The sequence below is a fragment of the Notothenia coriiceps genome, unplaced genomic scaffold, assembly GCF_000735185.1.
Source record: "Notothenia coriiceps isolate Sejong01 unplaced genomic scaffold, NC01 NC01_scaffold00015383, whole genome shotgun sequence".
Taxonomy (NCBI): domain Eukaryota; kingdom Metazoa; phylum Chordata; class Actinopteri; order Perciformes; family Nototheniidae; genus Notothenia; species Notothenia coriiceps.
In genome coordinates, this window is record NW_011348084.1 from 17,020 (window position 1) to 33,662 (window position 16,643).

Here is a 16,643-nt window from a genome sequence, read left to right on the forward strand (position 1 = left end):
TGCTGATTATCCACAGATCAGATGTGTGTCACTGCTGTGGAAGCACTTTGGAANCTGGCCAGCTCTTGGCCGATTAGATCCATATGGTACAGGAGGAGGGACGGGGGAGGATGAGAGAGAGCGAGAGAGAGCCCCCATCAGTTGCATGGGTGCTAAGGGAGCTTGTCCCTTTTTTGCCCCTTACTGTAGCTTTAAGACAACTGCTCAATTATTTCTTTTTCACTTTTTTTCCACTCCTTGTATGTCTCTCCGTTTTTTCAGTTTACTCTGGGATTTGTATTAGTAGTATTCCCCCTTAGACCACTTTGAAATATTGCTGTTGATCCGCTCTATGTTTTTTTAAGTTGAGAGGTTGTTTTAATTGCGTGGGGCTGAATCAGTGTCAGAATATCACTTTTATACTTCCATGGAATAAAACAACATGGTTTGATTCTGTTTTCATTATAAATTCATTTAGTTTTTTCTGCTCTCATGTAAACATTTAGCCTAGCTTAACACAAAATGTACAATCGGATGAAAAAGCTAACAACAAAAGATAAACAAGCCTGCAGCAAAGATGCTCTCCTATTTACACTTGGGGACAGGCTAACTGTTTATCAACTGGTAAAATACCCTTGGGTCTTTTCAGTTTGGAAAGTTAGGACATTACTTGTTGGACAGAAAGCTAACCCTCTAGACTCCTTGTAGGGTTTACATTTGTTTTGTAACATAGTTAGCTTTGTTTCCCTCTTGTTCCAATGTTTGTGATGAGCTAGGCTAAAATGTTTCTGTTCACATTTCTCTCAACTAATTTCTAGTTAGAAAACATTCATCATTATTCCTTTATCAAGCTGTTTTAAGGTTTGTTTTAGTTTGCTGTGGGTGTTAACATATCTTCTGGGCCCACATAGTTGTTGCATTCCACATGCTCTGAATTGTCTTTTTGCTCCTTGATAAATGAGTCAGGCCTGAGTTACGTCTTCTCTCACTTCATCTACAATGACAGGACAGAGATAGCAGCGAGGCGCGGGTACACGCACAATCCTAAATCAGCAAACATCCTCGCACACACACGCCTCGTGACTCTCAGCTGCCAGAGAGTTTTAACTTCTTAAACCATGAGCTTAATACATCCTAACACTGAACACATTTATTTAAACATCACATTAAGCTTCATTTATTTGTACTGACTCAAAGTATATCCATCCATCCATCCTCACTTCACTTAAGGAGGTAAATTAATGTTCTCTGCACTTAATTTTCTTGTCATTTCCAATTTTTAATAATTGAATGAAGTCTTCAGTTACAGTAGTGGCTCGATGGGGATCACCATCTTCTGTTTGCCCTTCTCTCTCTTCTAGCTCTATCTCTTTTTCTCCGAGCCTCATTCTAAATCCTCACCTGCAGAGGCAATTAAAGCTCATTGAATGTTTTAATGCAAACGAGCGTCACCTGAAGCTGAACAAACAAGGAACACCTGGCTAGCAACGACGGCCCTCTCCACAGATGCACACCAGTTTTCCAACCCTGCTGTAACAATTGTTGTAGAGAGCTCAGGTTACTCACATTCGTAAACATTTGTATATGTATGTGATCTGTTTGAGAAGGGATGAAAAGACAGAAGGGACATCAAATCGGTGAGCGGAAAAACATTTTTTAAAGAGAGTAAATGAAGTCCTCTGGTGGACAATGTCATATTCAGTTGATTTCATGTTTGTCTGCTCACTTTGTAATCCAGTTAGCTTCAAATGCTTTCTCTGCATCTTGACATTTCCATGTTATCCTTATGATGAAAGCTAAAGAGTGTATGCCTTTCCTTTGTTTCATTAGGGCAAAGATGACAGGTGGCATTTAGACCAAACAAACATCCAACATCCTCCTCTCAGCCAACACACACCTGAGTTAACATCAGACCACTTTGTACGATGTGTGTCGGTGTGTGTTTGTGTGTGTTTTGTGGCTGCTGTAACAGCTGCCTCCCCTGACAATCCTGTGACTTTGCACGATGGACTCAGGTGCTCTTAAGCCTGATGAAGTCATCCAGTTATGTATTCTGTCTAATTGACAGGCAGAGGCAATTCTCTACGGGCTGTCAGCACTCCATGCATTGCACACACACCTGATGTCTCTTGTTTTGGCCATTACCTCTGGCATGGCTAACAGACCATACCACATCTTAAGATTACAAGAACACAGCTGTAACCCAATTTCCCGGTTCTACGCTGACATGGGATGTGCAATAATACACATGTTGTATCTGTTGAGCATGTTTATGTTCTACGGGTTCATGTGGACCTGTCAGTCAAACAATAGGCTAACAAGCAGCTTTTCAAGAAGGACAGTCAGTTCACAGCCAGTAGATACATGTTGATGATGTGAATACATTTCAATGCAGCTCTATAGCACAGGTCCAATAAATATGCAGTTGTTTACATGGTCACAATCTTGACCCTAAGGCCAGACGCCCTGTTGATTGTGTGTGTGTGTGTGTGTGTGTGTGTGTGTGTGTGTGTGTGTGTGTGTGTGTGTGTGTGTGTGTGTGTGTGTGTGTGTGTGTGTGTGTGTGTGTGTGCGTGTGTCGTGCACTGGCAGGCTGCGTGTGTGATGTCCAAATGTTTACATAGATCCCTCCTTCCTGCCCCCTGTGTTGGGGAACAGGTGGAGTGATGGCAGACAGGGCTGAGAAAGAACCAGAGGGATATAGCACCTGATAATTCCCATAATACCCTTTTGGGAATGTATTACATTTTCAGGTTGGTCATGTTAGCATGTTGTATTTTAAAATGTTGGTTAAAAAGCACCACTCACTAGTACATAGGAGAACGTTTAAAAGAGGCTTAAATGTATTTTGCTGCTGGCCGGGTCATTCAGCAGCAGTCGGTGCATTTAAATCATTTAAATACATAGCAAAAGTTAGCTTTTATTAGATTTCCATTCAGGTTAAGTGCATATTGTTTTTCATTTTCAGGGAAGTATTAGATATCAGTTGCAGATGAGTGCAGATTGAAGTGTGCAGATTCAGTCTAGAAAGAGAAAGCATGGCTGAGAGCTTTGTTGTGGAGTTTATTTTGTGTGCGCAATCATGCCTGTTTACCAATCAATCAAATTGTATTTATATAATTCAAAGTCTTAAGTGTGTATAAAGCATGCAAGACCCTCCATCCTTAGACCAGCTCAGCGTACAACAAAACTTTTCTCTGAATTCGTAGTGCACTGATTTCTTTTATTTTTTTAATGTATCCTTACGAGTTCTTACGAGTTACCTACTGACGGCTTAAACCTCCTAACTGAAGCCTTTATAAACTGGATCCCTGTGGCTCAAGGCCATGCAGAGTTCATAGCTGTGAAAAAGATATAATGGGTGCCATTGAAACCAAAGCCCTTAAAGCATGAAACCACATTTAAAAAGCTGCTCTCAGCTGACCCATGACCTGCGAGACCAGGCTTGTCTATTAATCGTCCATTCTTAAAGCAGTTAGAAAAGTCTGATCCACTCTAAATGGAGACGGGACCCTGTCTTCATGGAACTCCAAGAGACAAAGACGCCTTCTGATCCCACATCTCCCCGCCGCCACACCCCCATTTCACTTTCTCCATACCCCTTATCTGGTGGTCTCATTCAGAGGCAATAGCATATTGAGAAGTTGCGTTTAACATTCAAAAGCTTTGCCTATCTTGTTAGTAAAGCGTGAAATAACCCTGTCCCTTTCTCTCTCCGCCCCCCCCCACCCCCCATTTACTTGGGAGCTCAATGAGGGGGCATTCTTCTCCCACACAATAGGCTTCTTCAGCATTTCTTCTGTTATTGATCTGAATAGTTGGGGAGTGAGGGGCTAAACTTTAGACATCTGGCTCTTTGATGGGGAGGGGGAGGGGGGCGGCTGGTGCAGGGTGGTTGGTGCCCTGGCAGTATGTGTTGTATGATGTTGAAGTGGGTTTGGGGGGTGGGCATTTTAGTTTTCTTTTGTGGCTATAGACCTGAAACGTTTGCATTCATTTTAAATATTGGGCTGAAAGCAACAGCTGCCTTTTTTTATTTGCTTGTTTATTTGTAATTTGGACACATTACATTCCTTCTCTTTTTTTTTTTCAATAAAGTGGTTGTGTCTTTGAAATTAATTTGTTCATTTGTGTATATGCTGTACGTTTAATTCACAGAGAATTGTGAATATGACAACAACATTTTTTAACCACAGCTGACCTCTCTCTTTCTCTTTCTGCAGACAGTAGAGAGAAGAAGAGCCCTGCCATGCCCGGTTCTCCTGTGGATGCTAAGACTCATTCCAGATCAGCCCCCATCAGCTCCACGATGCCCCCCCTGCCTTCTGTCAACCCCAGCGGCCCTCGCCCGGCCTCCTTTTCCACCACAGCATGTAAGGGTCCTTCTAGAATGTTTTCTTACACAAGGTTTCTTTAATACTATAAACAGCTAGCCTAAGGCGTAATTTTCATGATATCCTTAATGTCATAAATGGGTCCACTAGAAGAGAGGACAATATTAATTTCTCCCCTCTTCTTCTCGGTTTTCTCCCCAGTGACCAATGGGAATCATCATCATTCCCCACCAACCCTGAATGCAGTGCCATCTCCACCGCAGCGTTACAGCAACGGACCGTCCTCTTCCTCTTCCTCCTCGCTGGCCAACCAGCAGCTGCCGGCCACCTGCGGGGCTCGCCAGCTGAGCAAGCTGAAACGTTTCCTGACCACGCTGCAGCAGTTTGGCAACGACATCTCTCCTGAGATTGGAGACAGCGTCCGCAGCCTGGTTCTGGCCCTTGTGGTAAGTTCTTGTGTGGAAGATAATTTATTTTAGAATATGTATCTGCTTTTGTCTTCATGACGGATTGACTTATTTGTTTAACCTCACTTTTTGGTCTCCTAGAATTCCACGGTTACCATTGAGGAGTTCCATTCACGGCTTCAGGAGGCTACCAATTTCCCCTTACGGCCCTTTGTTATTCCTTTCCTCAAGGTAAACACATCTCCAACCTCCCATCCATCTACCAATATTTGCTTTGCATTATTCAGTTGGACTACTTCCTTTTTTTTCTTTGCAGAAGTATTTTCTTCCCTGTCTCAGTTTAACTTTTATACCCTTCACCCTATAGTTACCCCTTCAGAATAATATAAGGATCACCCCCACTTCTCCTGGCTGAGTTGGTTGAACTCAGCATCATTTATTGCAGAGTAACGTGACAAAGACAAGGTTATTCGATTACATAACATTCATTCAGTATGATGTCAATAATGGCAATCACACCAGAGCTTGTGAGTCATGTTGGGAAAATCACATGTTTGTTTGATTTTATTACCGTGTTTCTAGGATAAAATGTGGTAGTAATAAATAAGAATATGTGTATTCTCCAACTGAATGAACAGCTTCTCTGCAGTTCAAAGTGACTTATTGAGATCTGCGTGTTGACTTGACGAGCAGCAGATGAGTCGGTGTGTTAAACTGCCTCTTGAGCCCCTTTGTAACCAAGGGAGTCTGCAAGAGTATACTTTTTAGTAGCTCCCCTCGGTAAAGCAGCCTATAAATCTTCAGTCAGTTGAAATCTGCTGTTTTTCCACACTTACCTATTAGTCACCTTTGGAGCCCCTCCATCTGTCTGCCCGAGAGTGCTTATACAAGAAACCTCTGTTCCCCTCCTTCTTTTAATTTATACGAGAAGGTTGGGTCCCTACAACTCAATTCCAACTCCTATTAGAGTAGTCAGCACTAAGAAAAAGAGTAGGAGAGAAATCAACAAATGGGACAAAGTTAGGGTGAGGTGGATAAGGAGGAAAGTGGGAACTCGGAAGTGTGAAACATGCCTATAAAGTGTTCCCTTCCCTTTTTTATGAGCTTAAGTGTGCCATATGGAGCTGCTGTCCTGTTTTTAAAAGACCATTCAGCTGCCAAGGCGCCGCCAATCCAGCATCCGCCCCGCTGAACCCCAGAGAGCCCTCTGCTCAACTGACAACCAGCACGTGTCCGCTAGCTGGGGCCCCGGGGAGGGAAGCATGGGAGATAGGGGGGGAAAGAGAGCATAGGGGTGAGACAAAGAGTGGACCATAAAGCAGATCTATCAGCACCTTTTGTGAAGAAGGTACAGATATGCTGAAGCTAGTGGAGACAGATTCAAGCAGAAAAGGGCAGGTTCTGCTAGGTAATGGCTGAAAGCGCCTCATGATAGGAGGATGTCAGAGTCACAAAATGAAAACAGCATGGTTATTTAGTTGGTTGCTCAAGAGGAGGGAGAATGAGGGAGTGAGGAAGTGGCGTAATTGCAAACACACCGGAGTCTGTTCCTAATTAGGGAAATGCGGGGAACAAAAGCGAGATGGAAAGATAGGACTGAGACAGTCACAGATAAACATTTAAAAAAGAGAGAAGGTAAGCAATGAGGGAGAAGTGGAGTCAGTGTATCATTTGTTATGAAATGTTTCGAAGTGTATAAGCCTCTTTATCTATGCTTTGATCAACACAGTAATGAGTAACCAACTTCAGCAGCAGCATAGAAAACACATTTATTTTCGTTTGGGCCAGGGAGGCCACAGCCACCATGGAGGCAGCCGCAGAACAACACCCAGACCCAAATTGAGCCTTACAGCCAGACCTCAAGGAGTCAGTGCCCCCACCTAAAACCCCCCACTCCCACTATAGCGTCTTCCCAGGGAGGCATAACTTACAATGTGTCTCTTAGCCCTGGTACAGTGTGCTGGTGGTCTCCTGGCTCCAGCTCTCCCCCCCCCCCCCCCCCCCCACTACTTTAATGATAAGCTGACTAGTGCTCATTTTCTTTTTTGTGTTTTACTCTGAATGTAAGGTGTGACTCATGTGAGTGACAGACGGATGATATTTAAACTGGTACAACAGGGTTCTATCAAAAATAGGAAGATTAGTTTATTTGCCAGAGTTTTTTAGACTTTCTATTTTTCTTCTTTCCAGGCCAACCTCCCCCTGCTGCAGAGAGAGCTCCTCCACTGTGCACGGGCAGCCAAGCAGACCCCCGCCCAGTATCTGTCCCAGCACGAGCATCTCCTGCTGAGCACCACCATGGCCTCCTCTCCAGACTCCTCGGAGCTGCTGATGGAGCCTCCAGAGGCAGTGACCAAGAGACACAGCCCCCACAGGTTAGAAAATACTACATGTTAACAGAGGTGGGAAGTAGTGGAGTACAAATACTTTGTTAGTGTATTTAAGTACATTTTACTCCACTACTTATTTTTCTGATGACTTTTTACCTCTTGCATTTTTAACACAAATACCTGTACTTTCTACTTCTTACATTTTCAAAACAGGCTGGTTACTTTAGTGTTAATGTGTGTTTGGTGACCTGATCATTATTATTTAGAGTCATTGCGTGCCTGTTGATTTTAACACGATCCGTGTATCCATCATTTCCTGGTCTTCTCTAAACAAGAGAGACCAATGAGAACTTTGTCATTCTGCCGTTGTTCAGCATGGAAACATTCATTAGCTAACAATGACATTATTGTTCTATTAATATAAAGTTAGTTCAGTTACTCTTTAAAACAGCTGGTAGTTATGGGTACTTTTTACTTAAGTACATTTCGAAGCCCATACTTCTTTACTTTTACTTGAATAAAGAAGTTTAGTCAGTACTTTTACTTTTACCAGAGTATTTTCAAACACGAGTATCTGTACTTCTACTTGAGTAAAGGATGTGTGTACTTTTGCCATCTTTGTATGTTAGTTGAATCATATATAAACAGCTGTCATTATTCTGCTGCCCTCTCTTCTGCAGAGCTAAAGAGAATGGTTTTCATGAACGTCCCCCCGCAGCCATGGAACCCGCCGCCAAACGGATTTGCACCATCAGCCCTGCTCCCCGACACAGCCCCGCCCACCCGCTGCCCCTCAGCGCCCAGCTTCACCCGACCCCTCCCCCCCTGCAGCACTACGCCCTGGATGACATCGCAGCACCACATATCCTACACCGCGAGCACAGCCAGCGCTTGTTGGAGATCCGTGAGCTCAAAGACAGGCCCAGACTACCCGGTACGTAAAGTTCTGATAAGTCTAAGCATCTGATAAGTATTTATTTCTAAAGAGATGTTCAATCTCACTCGTAGCTGCTGGTAGTGGATAGTTTATTTAAACAAGCATCAGACATTCATCAATTGTTGCCCCTCATTTGGTGTGCGTACTTAAATTATTCAATTAATTACATTGCTGCAAATAAATTAAACCCAAAAACTTTTAATGTAATTTACAATTACGCCACTTCTTCACTCCCTCATTCTCCCTCTTCTTGAGCAACCAACTAAATAACCATGCTGTTTTCATTTTGTGACTCTGACATCCTCCTATCATGTGACGCTTTCAGCCATTACCAGCAGAACCTGCCCCTTTCTGCTTCAATCACTTCTGCTCTTTCTCCACTACCTTCAGCATATCTGTATCTTCTTCACAAATTAATTCAACCCAAAAACGTTTAATGTAATGTAAAACTTCGCAACACACACGTATACTGTGAGTGATACGGGGTGGTCTGTGTGTTTGTGTTGCAGTCCCCATACATATCTCTGGAGTCTACACGTGTGTATAAACAGAGCCATACTGTCCAGGCAGGGAGGGTTGGATCTACTCTGGTGTATATCTAGCCTCCATTTGGGACTTGTCAGCACGCAGTGGAAACAGCAGTAGCTCACAGACACAGGCACACACACACAGAAACATACCTTGATATGTTCATGGTAGAGGTGCTGTGTTTACGAGGCCTTAGTCCCTTGTCTGACAGCCTCCCGCCCGCCTGCCGCCACTTAACTCATAGGCACACACACACACACACACAAACACACACAAGCGCGCGCGCGCACGCATAAACACATCAGTCGACACACTCGTGGCTTTGAACTGATGAACACTGATGAAAACCAGGAGTAGAGAAGAGGTCGAGGGAAAGGATTGTGTTTGCATGAACAAATTGTTTTTTTGAGCCGACCTAGTCTGCATGTGGCTTCTTGTTGGCTGTTTCTTGCTCAATTTTAAGAGATTGTGGTTAGCTAAGTCTTTGTAGTGAGTGTGTTTCTCTGACATGTTTAAATAAATGTGTTGCTCTCTGCGTGAGTACAAGCTTGTTTTTGCAAACTGTTATTACTGTAAAATGTACAATTTAGAGTGTGTGTGTGTGTGTGTGTGTGTGTGTGTGTGTGTGTGTGTGTGTGTGTGTGTGTGTGTGTGTGTGTGTGTGTCTGTGTGTGCTGTGTGTCGTGTGCTGTGTGTGTGTGTGTGTGTGTGTGTGTGTGTGCTGTGTGTGTGTGTTGTGTGTGTGTGGCCACGGCTGGTTGTGTTTAGAAGTGGAGCCATTCCACTCAGCCTCAGTGTCTCCCTACTGGAATGCTGTGAGCTCCAGGAGGGGAGGTGCTAAGGGAGACATTTGGGGAGTGTGTGTGGTTGACAGCTGACTTCCAGATGTGTGCAGGCTGTGGCTGCTGGAAGTCTGTTTTGCATCACAGGCTTCTCCTTTTCTCTTTCACCCCACCTTTCTCGCTCACAATCCCCCAGTTCATCTTGACTCTTTTCTTATTTTCTGCCCTCCATCTACTTTACCTCTCTCCTGTCAAACTATATTATGGGTGTAAGAAAATACTGCCTTTTAATAATGTCCCTTCTGCTATGTGAGGAAATTATATAATTCCAATATATGATAAATAAATCTCGAATTAAGTGAAATGTTAAGCAAGTAATTCATTTTGTGGAGTGTTGAAAACAGCTCAGCTTTAACACAGATATAGACACACACAACGTGTACCCACTTACTGTCACTTGTGGCTTCTTTGTACATTAAAAATAATGTTAATCACATTTGCGTGTGGTCTGTCTTGTGCGTGTTTTAATCAGGCACTAACGGAGGCTACCGCGAGGAACCGGTGGACCACAGACTGACAGACAGAGAGTGGGCTGATGAATGGAGGCATCTGGACCATGTAAGTCTGCAGACAGGCACCACTACTGCTAATGGCTTGGGATATAGAAAGAATATTTTTTGCAATGACAAAATAGCAACTCCCAAAAAATTATTTCCTCAATTTGTACTACATTTAATGAGATAAGATTAATTATTTTGGTTAAAGGTCACCTATTATGCTAAATCCACTTTTTCATGTATTGTATACATAAACATGTGTCCCCTCTGTGTAAAGAGATTCTGAAAGTTTCAGGAAAAAAGTTTTTCTTTCTTTTTGCCCTGATCCATTTATATAAAAACCTGTCTGAAAATGAGCTGATCAGATTGTGGCCACTTTATGATGTCATAATGATTGTTTGGCTTGTGTAACCATTAGCCAATCACCAACCAAGGTAACCCCCCCCCCCCCCACCCCCACCCCCACCTTATCACCGAAATCTCCTCCTAGAGCACCATTGTGTTCTTTTTAACCAAATATCTCTCAGAGGGGCGTGGGGAGGGGCTCCTTCTTTTCATCTAAAGTAACGGAGAGAAAATCTGGGGTTTATGGGATACTACACTGGGTGATCTGTTTGGTATTTTGAACCAAACACTTCAGAGACATGTTTTGTATATATCTGAGACCTATAATATATTGATGAAGAACAGTATAATAGGGGACCTTTGAGGAAAAAACTCAGTGACATTGTGTGTCCTTCGTCATCCTGCAGGTGTTGAACTGCATTGTGGACATGGTGGAAAAGACCCGGAGGTCAGTGAGCGTGCTCAGACGATGCCAGGAGTCCGACCGCGAGGAGCTCAACTACTGGAGACGGCGTTCGAGCGAGCAGGAAGACCCCCGCAAAGGAGGGTCCGCCTCCACTCCCTTCTCCAAGACACACAGCCCCCACTCAGCAGAGTCAGGTTGGTACCGCTATTTTTAATTCAATTATGTTGGTTTGCCTCAAAAAGCAATAACTCTATGATTGGATTCTAAACATGAGAAGATTGCGTTATGAGCCATGGGATGAAGCAACACCATTCAAAGTTAGTCAGTAAATCAGTGAGCTTAAAAGTGACAGTTCACCAGAAATGACAAAAATCATTAAGTCTGGTAGAATTAACTACCAGGCAGATGGTTTTATTTACCCAAGCTCTGAGAACGTATGCTATGTAGGAGAACGAAATGTAGTACATTTGTGTGTGTTATTCATGATTTGTGTTTTAGAATAACTGATCCTTTTTGCTTAATATGAATAAGCATCAGTGTCAGATCCTAAAAAAAAAAGCCACACGTATTGGCACAACAGGTTTTACATAAATGTAAGTCTGTTCCAAAACCTTAACTTAAATGCCGAGAGATTTTTAATAATAATTGGAACTTCCTGAGATGTACTTAGTGGACATGAATCATGATACTAAAGGTTGTGAGAACCAACCAGCACAGCCTCTTTCTTCTATTTCATACTCTTTACGCCCTCTAGTGGTCATGAACAGTCCTGCAGCTCAGCCCGGTGTCAGTGCCTCCCTCAGTCTGCTGTGTCCTGGCACAGTTCTCTCTGAGTGCCAGCCTTGCCTTCCCCCTGCTGGTCCATAGTCACAGACAGGTGCCAGGACTGGCCTCGGCCATATCGGCCACAGAAGGGCTGTCCTGCCGTCCTGCAGGCTCAGAGACCCAGAGCTGGCTGACTCGCCTGAGCACCATCTGGGCCCCCAGCCGGGAAGCCCGCCTGCCTGGGCTCGAGCTCAGGAAGACTGCAGTGGGGGTGGAAACGGCGGCAGGGAGGGTGTATACAGGCTTGGATTAAGGGAGAGGATGTAAATGAAGGAAAAGAGAGAAAGCGGTGGTGAGACGGAAGATATAAAGATGGGGGAAGAAGGATATGAGCCAGGTGGCGGGGTTGGAGAGGCACAGTAGCAACACAGACATGAATTGAGATGCAGGAAAAGAGAGATGGATTCGAGGGAACAGACAGAATGTTGACACAGCTTGTTGGTCCGCAAATTGCCTCCAAGCCAAACACATTCCTTTCTAAAGCTGTCAGATCTCACATCAGTCCAAGACTCCGATAAACAACAATTATGGTTGTTGTGTGGCCTAGATATGCAGACTTGTTTGCATCAAGCACAAAAATAAAAGAGCGGATGACACAGATAATATCAAAGCATGCCTCTGTAGCCTCTCTTTGTGAGAACCTGTTACCTTGATTGAGCTGTCAGTCACAAAATCTGACATTATTTGAACAATGAGTCATCTTAATATCTTTATAATCCTTGGCAAGTGCTAATCCCTTCTGTCTCTTCTCTCCCGCAGACTCCCAGCGAGACTTTGCTCCTCGGCCAGGATCAGCATACGTTACGGATGAGATCTGGAGGAAAGCTGGTAAGAACACCCATCATGTGTAAAAAGTGTTTGATGTGGTATGAAAAAAAAATGCTAAAGGTAGACATAAAGATAATCCTGGTTGAATTGTATTCAAGCATTACATCAAGATTAAAGAGTAAATGTTTTGATCACATAACATTAAACTGTGTGCTGATCCTTGGTCTATTTTTACCGATGCTATTGTGCAGAGTTTAAACTTGCAATTGCAACATTTGTCTCCTCTGATGTGCAGAAGAAGCAGTGAATGAGGTGAAGCGGCAGGCCATGGATGAGGTCCAGAAAGCAGTAGCGGAGGCTGAGCAGAAGGCATTTGAAATGATTTCTTCTGAAAGGGCAAAGATGGAAAAGACTCTGTCCGATGCAAAGAAGAAGGCTAAAGCGGACGCCATCTTGGTCATCAACGAGCAGGAGGATTCCAGCGAGGTGAGCAGAGATTTAGATTCTGGAGGTTCTTTGAGGTCATGCTTTAATAAGACAGACTCTGCATACAAGCACACATATTCAAAATCAAAGCTGCTAAAATCATATCCTTTTATAACAATATTTGATTAAATGACTACATCTCAGTGACATTAAATGCAGACATGGTCATCACCTGAGTCTGATGCTCAGCTCTACTAAGCTTTACAGTCTCTATCATTTCAGTTTTATTATTTTTTGCATGTAAATTCACATATTTGAATCACTGTTATCATGCTTATCAGTGTTTTGATGTTCAGTGTTTTTTTGTGGAAAAGCTCTAAAAATGTAACCAACAGCACCTAGCTGCTAAAACGTTAGATATTTCCCTCAGGGTGGAGAGCAAAAACAGAGCTTGATGTAGAATGAATATTGGACCTAAATTCATCAGGCAGCCAGAAACACTACTGAAAATGAATATCAACATTGCTCCTTGTCTGCAGTTTTGTTTTATTGAAAAAGTGTTTGCTATCAAGTTTATCAAATTTAAAGGTAATAATATGTCAATAAGTTGTTTCATGCTTTTATTTTGTAAAAGCTTACTAAGCAGACACACAAATCTGTATGTGCTTCCTTGCATATCCTGTCTATAATTCCTTCTTTCCTGACTTTAAATTCCTGTGAAATTTACAGTTGTCTCTCTGTCCTTCCTCAGTGTTGCTGGAACTGTGGGCGTAAAGCTAGCGAGACGTGCAGCGGCTGTAACGCCGCTCGCTACTGCGGCTCCTTCTGCCAGCACAAAGACTGGGAGAGGCACCACCTCATCTGCAGCCCAGGCCTCCAGGCTCAGCCCAAACCAGTGTCTGCCATCACTGCCAGCAGGGCGGCAGCAGCAGCAGCAGCAGGGGTCTCTCCTGTTGGTCTTTCCGCGGTGAAGACCCCTGACAGTGTTCCTTCAGTTTGCAGTCCTGGTGGAGAAAAGGCTTCAGTCGCTTCTCGCTCCTCCACCCCTTCCACCCCTGCCTCGGGCCCCGAGACCAACGGACACTAGGAGGTGAAAGACATCCGCGCTGAACGTGTCACCTATCCTCTTTCTTACTTAAGGGAACTATTTTCTGGGTTAAGTTAGGGTAGCAGATTTTTTTCGTCATACTCTTTGGCAGTGAAAAAAGGACAGATTACGGATGACTGAGTGATATGTCAACTGGGACTTTGGCTTTGGCAAAGAAAAGGAGAACTCGTCTCGAACGCATCTATTGGATGAGCAGATCTCCCTAGCAGATGGAAACGTGTTTTTGTTCCTCCAAAAAAATGTTGGATCTGCAAGCAGCGGAAAAAAACTGAGGATAGCTCTCAGTTTATCTCTGGCTGAGGGGAGGCAGTTATGAAAGGGAGGCATACGAGGAGATACAAAAAACTATGGAAAACGCCTCCTCCACCGACCAATACTCCCACTTTGTTGTGTATAGATTTAAGTTTGGGAGGTGGTGATGGAAAATGTAAACCGTGTGATAGTACCAGCCGAAAATCTGAGAGTAGACAACACAATCTCTGCAGCTCCTCCTGTATACATACATATATGCTCGCCAAATTCATGTCAGGTTTTCATGTGTGAATGCGGTTGTGCCATCAGTGAATATTGTACAGCATATGATAACTTTTGTCAAAGCAATATAAAAGTGAAGTGTTCAGGTATCTCAAGCCGCTTCTGCATCACCAAAGTTTCCAGTCGCTAAAGAAAGAGTCTCGTCATTCATTGCCTGTAAATGTTGTTGTGAACAAGAAATAATTATACTCCAACACCACATTATATCTACTTTTATAACGACCGGAACATCGGTCCCTATTTTTCCTTTTTGATCACCAGACATCTTCACAGGTGATGAGGATTGGATCAAGTAAGGGCAGGAGGATAAGGTTCAGACTTTATTCTGGCTGCAGTTTCATTTTGGCACTTGTTTGCTTCACCAGTTGTGTATGACGGGGGTCAGATTTTGCTCCATATCTTCCACCACTGCAATTTTGCATCTGGGGTTTGTAACAGAGTACAGTTTTTAACCAAAGCAGGCATAAAGGATGACAATTAAATCTTGCCACTGGTGCTACTGTTGCCGTGGTTCAGGTTTGGAGCAGTGACTGTCCCATGGAGAATCTCAGGAGCTAAACTGTATTTGTATGTACAGGTCTTCTTTTGCCGCAGTTAGGTTCAAGTCAAACGTTTAGTGAGGAACTTTGATTTATGGTACTCCGCTGTTGCATCGACACATTGTTCTTGTGTTTTTGTTTGTTGTAAAATGACTTTGTAAAGTATATTATGAGAGAATGCTTTTATTTTGTGAGCCACGATTTACTTTGTTCTTTAAACACGTTCTTTATTATGAGGCATACGTTCATATGAAAAAAAGATATCTTGACATGAAGTATGAAATAAAGAAATAGAATTAATTCACATTTGCTTTTGTCTTTTTCTCCAGCCCCGGTGTATAGTACTATATAGTATATAGATAGTATATATATATATATATATATATATAATATGGAATATTTGATGAAATAAACAACATTTTCAATTATAAATCATGTTGATAGGAGTTAAGCATGAAATAAAACATACAACATAGAAAGATGCATCTCCATCTTTGACATACAATTAAAAGTCTTATTTACTGCCACTGTTAATAGATCTCAGATATAACTGCCTGATCAATATTAGTCATATGTATAATCTGCATTAATCAGTGAATCAGACAATCTTGACAAAAAGCTGCACAATTAATTATAAGCTAAATCTAATTAATAATACACAATCAATGTAGAATCTATTTTCAGTTTGCTCATTGTTGTTTAGTTAGCATGGCATCTATCGGGGTTGTATTTAATATCTAAGAATCATTTCTAAATACAATCATGCAATATGTATCTATCTAGCACTTGAAACTTAGTGTTTCAGATATTTGCTTTAGCTTTCGTTTAATCAAATGATTTAAGAGTGGAACAAATAGCAGCGATAAGATAAACTAATTTTCTATTAAAAAATAGCTCTGAAGTTTCTTCCAACCAAAGTGAATAACAGCTTCAGATAACTTTTCAGAAATATAAGTTATTTAAATTAAGTTTATATTTTTTTGTTTATAATTTCCTTAAATAGGAATGTCTGAGAATAAGTCAAATTAAAGACAATAGTCGTTTCTTCAGTAAACTTGTTTGACTGCCCAACTGATGAGGTTCACAATTCTCTAATTTGTTCTCACTCGTTGTCTCATGTTGTGAATCATTCAGTCAATCAATTAATCAATCAATGTTTATTTATATAGCCCAATATCACAAATGTTACATTTGTCTCAGTGAACTTCACAGTTTGTACAGAATATCAGTATGACAATACGACATATAATATCCTTAGACCCTCACATCGTACAAGGAAAAACTTCCAAAGAAACCCCACAGTTTAAAGGGAAAATGGGAGAAACCTCAGGGATGCAACAGAGGAGGGATCCCTCTCCCAGGACGTACAATAGATGCCGTGTGTAAATTGATGAGATCATATATTTACAACATAGGTAGACCAAATGTTTGGAAATGCATGTGTCTGTAATAAGAAGATGAATCCACGAGGATGTCAACAGTCCTGTGGGAGCCATCAGGGAAGTAGTATGATGAGAGTCAGGCAGGACCACAGTGACAGGTTCAGCCACGACTCGAAATCCAGGACTCAGGATGCAGGACTCAGGATCCAGGACCACAGCAACAGCCTGGCACAACCACGACTCAGGATCCATGCGTAGATAGACACCAAAAAGAAATTTGGGGGAAGCTGGATTATTCGGAACATGAGAATACACAGGTATAGACAGAGAGAAGGAAGAAGTAAGGTGTCCCCCGACAAACTAAGCCTATAGCAGCAAAACAAGGGGCTGAATCTAATCAGCCCCTTGTTTATAAGGGGCTATAAGCTGTATCAAAAAGGAAGGTCTTAAGAGCAC

The 16,643-nt window shown here is 42.5% G+C and overlaps 1 protein-coding gene across 1 annotated transcript; it reads left to right on the forward strand.

The window, feature by feature from the left end:
* The first annotated feature begins 1,507 nt into the window (after positions 1 to 1,507).
* Positions 1,508 to 15,109, forward strand: cbfa2t2 (CBFA2/RUNX1 partner transcriptional co-repressor 2). Its single transcript, XM_010775125.1, has 11 exons — positions 1,508 to 1,616; positions 4,203 to 4,352; positions 4,515 to 4,759; positions 4,862 to 4,951; positions 6,911 to 7,095; positions 7,731 to 7,984; positions 9,830 to 9,915; positions 10,607 to 10,799; positions 12,190 to 12,258; positions 12,494 to 12,684; positions 13,376 to 15,109. Exons 1-11 carry the CDS (start codon positions 1,589 to 1,591, stop codon positions 13,709 to 13,711), a joined length of 1,827 nt encoding a protein of 608 aa, XP_010773427.1. The 5' UTR covers positions 1,508 to 1,588; the 3' UTR covers positions 13,712 to 15,109.
* The last annotated feature ends 1,534 nt before the right edge of the window (positions 15,110 to 16,643 follow it).

Bases quoted from the DNA above. Each gene is read 5' to 3' on its own strand.
- cbfa2t2 (XM_010775125.1), top strand. From the start codon at position 1,589: ATGAAAAGACAGAAGGGACATCAAATCG. The intron at 4,353-4,514 runs GTAAGGGTCCTT...TTTTCTCCCCAG, and splicing joins CTCCTTTTCCACCACAGCAT to TGACCAATGGGAATCATCAT. The intron at 4,952-6,910 runs GTAAACACATCT...TCTTCTTTCCAG, and splicing joins TTGTTATTCCTTTCCTCAAG to GCCAACCTCCCCCTGCTGCA.